The 8,737-nt window shown below is 40.6% G+C and overlaps 1 protein-coding gene across 1 annotated transcript; it reads left to right on the top strand.

Annotated features, from left to right (window-relative positions):
• Positions 1–5,144: 5,144 nt before the first annotated feature.
• LOC108555079 (potassium/sodium hyperpolarization-activated cyclic nucleotide-gated channel 2) lies at positions 5,145–8,126 on the top strand. Its single transcript, XM_017910591.1, has 3 exons — positions 5,145–5,380; positions 5,565–5,729; positions 6,935–8,126. Exons 1-3 carry the CDS (start codon positions 5,145–5,147, stop codon positions 8,124–8,126), a joined length of 1,593 nt encoding a protein of 530 aa, XP_017766080.1.
• Positions 8,127–8,737: the final 611 nt, after the last annotated feature.

Raw genomic sequence — 8,737 nt, 5'->3', positions numbered from 1 at the left:
CTCGTACTAATCCCTTTCCTTTCAGCTACATATTAACAATAATATATTCTGTTTTAGCTTTTAGGTTTCTCAAGACTTAATTTGCGACACATCAATGAACGATGCGTGCGTTTACTTTTAAGTAATCATAAGATAGATTCATAGACTAAGTATGATGTGCGCGCTATCTGTACAAAGGTAAGCTACCTAACTTGGAGCGAATATATATATTTTCCCTTATCCCTCTAGTTTACCAAACAGAACATAATTGTTCTCGCGATAGTCGTGATTGTTCTTAAGTACCGACTAGCCTACGCGACGTGCTCTCGTGTACTCGATAAGTACATGCTTCATAAGTCATCCTCACGACTCGTCTCCGACACTCATTTCCAGTCACTGTCAATCTCGTCATGCATCGGGTTCCAGGGTGACCCCCTCGGATCAGTGCGTCTTCTGACCTCGACGGGGCGGTCCGCTGCCTAAGTCGTACGCGACTGGGGCTCGGGCACATGCTGGCTGACGGACTAGTACCATCTACGGTTAGACCACAGGGATGATTAAGTTCTACCCCGTGTGGCTGGGATGCGAAGTGTCTGTCTTGGCCGGCAACCGCCCAGCAGGGCCCTCGCGTTGACACTAGAAGTTTCATTGGTTCAGGGACTATCCTTGGTCCACGTGTAAGTCTTGGCGAGTGCGACAGTGACTGGAATTGAGCTAGGCACGATCGGGAGGGTGCCGAGGTATGAAGTTATCTCTGTACACAGGAGTACATCGTCTAGGCTAGTCGGTCTTTCGAATAATCGCGAACTCGTTCGGACGCGTCGCGATTTTCTATTAGCTCGCGTGTTTGATATTTTATTCCCTATTTTTATGGGAACTTGAAAATATATTAGCGTTGCGACAGTAGAGTTTCAGTATACCGAACCGAAACCCCTTTTGTAAGACACGAAATATAATAAAGTGTCAGTAGATTCATTTTAACTAAATTCGTTCCAAGTTAAATTAGGGTATCTTTGATACGGATAGTACCAGTAGGCTGCGCCACTAGGGCGCATGTCGGGTCTCGATGCGTAGCCACCTCCTCGTGGTGAGACCTGGTAATTGGTATCGTTTCTCAGAGAATAAATTTTGGGGAACGATACCAAGCAAAGAGCTACGCACAAAGTTTTTAGATATTTAGTGCCTATTGTAAATCTTCATAGTTCCTTTTGTCAATTTATTGAAAGATTGTACAAAAATTGTATCTTCCATTTTTCCGTTGACAGATGTATATTAGCTCTATTGCACAAAGAGGATTACCCTTAACTACAGCACTGTCTAGACAAGAGAAGCAAATAATGGCTGCGTGGCTGTAAAAGCCCTGTGTATGCGTTACCGACAAATATTTTCTCGATCTGATCAAGGCTCTATCTTTAGGAAAGTCTACAGCAAACGATACTGTGTACCAAATTCGCTTCAGACGCAAAACTGTTTGATAAAAATAAAAGGATATTGCATTGAAAGTATGAACTTACGAAATTAGTGTCTCTGAAAAAACTCATTCTTCAGAATCCGAAGGTGGTAGAGAAATTTCGATGACGGATTCGTGTCGAAGAAAGTAAAATGTACCCGAATCACCTAACAGATATAACAGATTAGAGTAAAAGTGAAAATTTGATGGATAGTGTAATTGGTCGATAGAGCCACAGGCTACCATATTGCAAACTCCCATAACCATTCAGAATAAAACCTTCCTAAGCCAAAATATAATCAGAACCGATTATTCGCATCTGTATACTTTCCACGTTTACGTTTCCCAACCTGAAACACAATGCATCTCAGCATATCGAATATTTCGCCGTGGAGAGTCGAAGGTAAACCTAGTAACTCTGAGAGATAGCTAATTTTGAAAAATTTTACCTTTTCCCAGTTCCACCCGATCCTATCGTTCGTGCCTCGCTTTGTCAGCGACGCAAGGCATCGCATCGACGCACCAGAGGCCATGTTCGACTAATAATACCAGGTTTCAGGGCTCACCAGCACCATGGAACTGGAGAATTATTTTTCACGCGAACGCCACCAACACGATCACTGATTATAGAATGTGTAGCAAAAGCCTTGAAATTTTAAACATCGCGGTACGTAATGATACCTCAACCACATGGCTGAACGCCATTGTCTTCGTTCACGTGCGAGCATTAATTACACCAGCCGTATGTCGATGTATTCGCTAAAAAAAAGAAAAAAAGAGAAGAAAAAAAAACGAGGAGAAAAAATGAGAGACAAGGGAGGAAAATAGAGCGAAAGAGAAAGAGAGAAAGAGAGGGAGTGAGAGAAAGGAAAAGGGTTGTTGGCGCGACTACGAACCCGCGGAATCCCTAACGAGTACACGTTTTATGACCGGTACGAGATATCGGCGGGAATATAATAAATACGTCCGTGAAAATACGTTCATACACGGTGAACAAATAAAATCGTCCATAAAACCTCGTCGTTACGTCGGAGAATTCGTCGGGCCGCGCAATGTGCACGGGGAAAATTTTCTTCTTATGCGGCGCACGCAACACAGCCCTGAGCCCTCGTAAAGCCGACTTGTATATAACGTCGCTTAACCGTACCGTCAAGCAAGGTCGTCTATCTTAAGGGCGATCCACGATTTTCGTAAACAGGGATCCGTTCGTTTGCAATTCCACAAAATATTCAGGGATCGATGACCGCGGGACAGCGCGAAACGTAAGGGTCAGACAGAACGGCGGATGATGTAACGCAAACAACGTCGACGAGAAATCAAACATGGCCGCGTTGTGCGTAATGGCGCGACGTGACAAACGAGAGCGCCGAAGGAACTGCAGCAGGGATTTACATATCGTTATTTACCGGACCTTACTCGCGCACGATTAAACCTCGCTCTAAGGTGTGCGCTTCGTGTGCCGAAGGGGATATAACGGGCTTTCGCGAAAATCAATTTGCGTAGAAATAAAAGGCACCATTGTGAGCCTGTTTCAATTGCCTCGGGCCAATCCGCGACAATTATTACGATTCGCGGTAACTCGATGTATGGGGAATTAGATTCGCGATAATTTGGAAAAGTGACAGTGGTAAAATGGTAACGAAAGAGTGAACAATTCCGTCGGGTTTATTGGTTTAATCGAATAACGACAAAGGAGAGGAAGCGCTGTCTCGGAAGGACCGGAAACTACAAATCAAACGGTGAAATTACTTTATTCGCGGAAGCGAATCCTCCTACATGCGGACTAATATTGACTGAAATATATTTCTATCGTGGAAACGAATCGATTGATCGGTAATGTGTATTTTTGACGTCCGAATAGCATTTATCGTTTATCACCTAACCACAAAATTACATTTTGTGCTCTTTTTAGAATTTTTAACAATATTGCTTTGAATTTAGTGCAATTTAATGACAGAAGTGCTATTTTATTGATGAGAATAGAATAAATAATAATATAAGTGACTAATAACTGAAATACGGTATATAGAAATAAAATGAATAACATAAGATAGAAATAGTTACAGATGTAGATATAATCGGCAGGTGGTAATAAAAAATTTAACGAATTCGTTATTAATTAATAAGAGAACAGTGACTAACAATGTAATGCAATATAAGGAAAGCAATGTAATGTAATTAATGTTAATTTAAAAGTTAAATTTGTGTAAATATTTTTGTACCTTTTTTTTATTTACTTCCAAAATGTATTAATAAGAATTACACAACATACATAGTGTAAATCAACACTTACATACAATATAAATTATATCTTTTACAATTTAACTACAATTAAAATGTATATCAACGGTAAATAATATAGGAATCTCCTTAGTATCCTACTCCCCTATTTTACCTTTAGCTAATGAAGAAAATACCTTAATAACCTTCTTTCCTCTTTTACCTTCAGCTAATGAAGAAAATTCCGTGATAACTTTCGTCCTGTTTTACCTTCAAGTGATGAAGAAAATTACTAATTATTCCTCTTTCTTCTTTACCTTCAGCTAATGAAGTAAATTCCGTGATAACTTTCGTCCTGTTTTACCTTCAAGTGATGAAGAAAATTTCTAATTATTCCTCTTTCTTCTTTGCCTTCAGCTAATGAAGTAAATTCCGTGATAACTTTCGTCCTGTTTTACCTTCAAGTGATGAAGAAAATTTCTAATTATTCTTCTTCCTTCTTTGCCTTCAGCTAATGAAGTAAATTCCGTGATAACTTTCGTCCTGTTTTACCTTCAAGTGATGAAGAAAATTTCTAATTATTCCTCTTTCTTCTTTGCCTTCAGCTAATGAAGTAAATTCCGTGATAACTTTCGTCCTGTTTTACCTTCAAGTGATGAAGAAAATTTCTTATTATTCTTCTTTCTTCTTTGCCTTCAGCTAATGAAGAAAATTCCTTGATACTTTTTTCTCTGTTTTACCTTTCCGTGATAACTTTCGTCCTGTTTTACCTTTAGGTGATGAAGAAAATTTCTCATTAACCTTCTTTCCTCTTTTACTTTCAGCTAATGAAGCAAATTCCGTAATATCTTTCATCTGGTTTTACTTTAGGTAATCTTTTACTTGTAGCAAATAACGTTCTTTTCTCTTTTACCTTCAGCTAATGAAGAAAATTCCTTGATACTTTTTTCTCTGTTTTACCGTAAGGCAATGAAGAAGGTTTCTAAATAACCTTTTCTCTTTTACCTTCAGCGAATGAAGCAAGTTCCTTGATATTTCTCTTCCTGGCTTACCTTCAGCTAACTTAGAAAATTCCTCAATATCCTACTTTCCTGTTTTAGCTTCAGCTACCAAGTTCGGAGTACCATACTCGTATATCATACAATAGATGTCAACCTTATATCGTTTAAACTCAAATTCAACTCAATTCTCAAATAAATTATACAATTGCAACATTATTAAATCCTTGAAAGTCAACAGTACATTTATTTCTATTAATGTAAGTCTACAATACCTTCCATCACAAAAATCTATTTCAAATACGAAAAAAGTTGGACTACTATATTCTTTTACGCATCGCATGATCGGTATACGATTGTAAAAATCGACACGATCGATTGTACCATTATCAACCGGAATCATCCGAAGATACTTCTCGTAATCACCGTCAATCTTCACTCACCTCTGAACATTAACCTCTTCGAAAAGTTTGCTCCACATACCACCATAACTCGCAATGATACTCCACGTGGATCATACCTGCGAAATACCAGCAGACAACGATGACATACTATTTCTCCCCGGTAGAGGGCCCATACGACGAGTATACGACATCCTGCGTCTCTCCCTGCTGGCATCTCGCAAGAACCCAGCTGCACACAAGTATCTGCGAAGCAACGCGTCCATTGTCCAGGAAAAGCGACGTCACTGGCGAAGTTACTCGCATATCATACACCCGTTCAGTCTTTTCAGGTACAAGCGCCCGATTCTGCACGTGAGTTCCGGTAAAAACGTCTATTACCGTAAAAGGCGCGCGAATGTGCATCGTAAAGCGTACGGTTAACCTAATGATAAATCGTTTCGTGAAAGTTTCCGATAACTGTTCGCGCATCCGGTCTACTTAGCGCGCGCATTATGCCCCGGATCGTTATTACAGGCACTGCTGGGACATCCTGATGATTTTCGTGATAACCAGCTTGCTGATGCTCGTACCCTATCAGGCTACCTTCGAAATGGGGAAAAAGTCGAAGATCTGGAACATCAGCAAGAACTTCTTGCTGCTCATCTGCTGCGGGGACATAATGGTTAACCTCATGACAGGGCAAGTATCGCGTGCGTGCCCGTTCCGAATCTTCAGTCACGATGTCATGGCCCATCTATATACCTGTTCCTGGGATCATCCGAACGTTGATTGGCAGTCTGATCGATTTTAAACGGCGCTGTTGGAAACTGAGAGGCTTAACACGGGTTTCGGTTGTCAGGTTCATGCTACTGACGATACCTATTTATAGGTATTAATCATAGGTATTAGTATAGGTAAGTTCATGTTACTGTGGTTTTACCTACACTGTATCATGTGGCAATGATAATAATTTTTTAGCGAAGTTTATTTTTAAAAAGGGAGCAAAGTATTACGATTTTGTCTTTTATCTTTTTTATCTTTTTTATTAAATTTATCTAGAAGACTAATTTCTTTATGTGTATCATATTGTTCTGAATGTTGCTGTGAGAAAGACGAAGAGGTTACCATAGTTTCTTTTATTTTTCTTCTTTTTTGAGTAGAGTGACGTGAATAAGAGTTTAACTAATTTCTCTATATTTTTATAAAATGTGTAATATCCTTTTTTAATTTTAGATTTTAGTAGCGAACGCATTAGGTACTCGCGATGGCGATATTTAACAAGGGTGATGATCGAAAGCAGGTTAAGCACTTTCTGACTTTTAACCGATCATCATTAATACTAAGCATTCAGAATGTTAAATGATTTATAATTTTCACCGTGTTATGAAAGTGTACATTAAAAATATATTAGGTAGCAGTATTAGACTTTCACGATTTAGCTTAATGTTAACGATTTACGGTCAAACAATTTAGCTCAAGTACTCGGTAGCGGCGTTGCAGTCATTTCATCGTCGTTTCCTTTATTTCTTCACTTCTCGGAAACCAAACTACTTATCTCGCTCGATCACAGTGCGACACGTATGCGATTCAAAAGTAAATCTCGAACGTCCGATGATGTAAGTGCCAAAAAAAAGAAAAAAATAGAAAAATCTATGTTTCCAGGGGAGATGGATATTAACTCAATATTGAATACAGTAGTGAACACTGTAAGTGCATAGGATAATTTATTTCAGCTTGCGGGCATGTACGCCATTTACCATTTCAGCTTCTCAATTTATAGTCCAACTGCACATTATTCTCGTCAGACATTCGAGCGAAAAGTACCCAAATTCCTGTAAAAATTTCACGCATGTCAGTAAACATAAATCCGTCAAATTCATCCAAGATTCTCATCTTGCCTTCAGGTACTTCGACAAGGAGATACACGCTACGGTGTTGGAACAAAGGAAGATAATCAATCGCTACATGAAGTCCGGCACCTTCTTCGTGGACGTCTTGGGCTCCTTCCCAACAGACGTACTGTACCTGTCCATGTGGATAGACTACATGGTTCTTCGCAAGGCTACGTCCCTGATGTGCATCTTCCGCGTCTTCTCCCTCAGCTCCTACATCGGGAAGTTGGCAGTCGCGTACGACGTTCCACTAGCCCTGCAGGAGTTCTGCTTGATACTCTTCTGGATGATAATGTTGGTCCATTGGCAGTCCTGTATCCACTGGTTGATCCCTTTAGTGACGACCTCGCTGCGTCAGCCGCAGCGTCCCAGCAAGAACTCCTGGATCGAGAAGATCAACCTGTGGGATGCTCCCAGGTCGCAGCAATACTTGGCCAGTAGCCTGCGAGCTATAACCACCTTCACGAGGGCTGGACTCCTGTATACGAACCAGGAGGACGCTGGTGACATTTTCCTGATGATCGCGTTGCAGCTGTGCGGCATAGTCGCACCCTGGTTCCTCATCACTCGCGTCATGCAGTTCTTCAAGGGTGTGAATAGCTCCAGGCTGAAGTACCAGGGTACCGTGGCTCAGCTGAAGCAGTACATGAGGCACAAACAGCTACCCTACCCTACTCAGAGGAGGATCATTCAGTACTACGAGTTCCGATTCCAGCATCGGTTCTTCCGCGAGTCGGAGATCATCAACACCCTGTCCTCGCAGATGCGACAGGAGATCAGGATGCACTCGTGCCGCAAGCTGGTCGAGAACGTGACGTTCTTCAATAATTTGCCATTGTCTTTGCTAGGAAGAATCGTGGCGTTGCTCAAGTCAGAGATCTTCTTGACGAACGACGTGATCGTGCGGGCGAATCAAGCTGGCGACTGTATGTATTTTATCGCTACTGGCACCGTGGCTATTTACACGAACTCGGGGAAGGAGGTGTGCCATCTGGAGGACGGCGCACACTTCGGCGAGGTGGCGCTGGTCATGCCCAACGAGATGAGGGTCGCCAGTGTGGTGGCTGTTGAAACCTGCGAGTTGTATCGGCTGAATCGAGCTGACTTCGCGAGAACCATCCACCCGTATCCTATGTTGTGGGAGAGGATCAAGAAGATCGCGATTGAACGACACGAGAAGACGATGATACTCAACGAACAGTAGATTTTTAGGTTAGATTAACTCGGATAGGTTTGCATTTCACGCGTTCCTTGTTTCTCGATGGCGAGGGACTGGTTTTATTGTAAAATGTGTCTGTATATTGGGAGACCTTGCATGTGTGAGTTACACGGAGTTGGTACTACAGAGGTATTTTTTTCATTAATTTCTAGCATACGTATTGGTATCAAATGCGAGTCATGAGATAAGTTACATCGTTTCTATGTAATATTCGAATGTAATTTTATTGGTATTTGATAGTGATTGATGGGTCTGTTGTTTTTTGTTAAAAGTTAATTGGTTAATTAGTTAGTATTTCCTTTAGCCAAGTAGCTTTATTTCAGATAAGATATATATATATTAGATGAAATTTAATAAATTAGAAAAATCGAAATGGAACACATGCAATTTAGCGATTATGACTTTATTGAAAATAGAGCTTTGAGCTTTTAGCTTCGAATGATTATTTTAATAGTATTTGAAACACGCTGTGTAATAGGGTGATTCAACAATCGTTTCCCGTGGTAATATGAGTTTACTAATATGAGAAATTTGTACGAACGAATGGACAGTTGGATAAATCTAGTTATAGTCAGTAGCGAATTTAAAAACTTTTC

This window comes from Eufriesea mexicana, unplaced genomic scaffold (genome assembly GCF_001483705.2).
Source record: "Eufriesea mexicana isolate 0111107269 unplaced genomic scaffold, ASM148370v2 scaffold76, whole genome shotgun sequence".
NCBI lineage: Eukaryota > Metazoa > Arthropoda > Insecta > Hymenoptera > Apidae > Eufriesea > Eufriesea mexicana.
This window is presented reverse-complemented; position numbering and strand designations above follow the sequence as displayed.

Bases quoted from the DNA above. Each gene is read 5' to 3' on its own strand.
- LOC108555079 (XM_017910591.1), top strand. From the start codon at position 5,145: ATGATACTCCACGTGGATCATACCTGCGAAATACCAGCAGACAACGAT. The intron at 5,381-5,564 runs GTACAAGCGCCC...TCGTTATTACAG, and splicing joins CACCCGTTCAGTCTTTTCAG to GCACTGCTGGGACATCCTGA. The intron at 5,730-6,934 runs GCAAGTATCGCG...TCTTGCCTTCAG, and splicing joins ATGGTTAACCTCATGACAGG to GTACTTCGACAAGGAGATAC.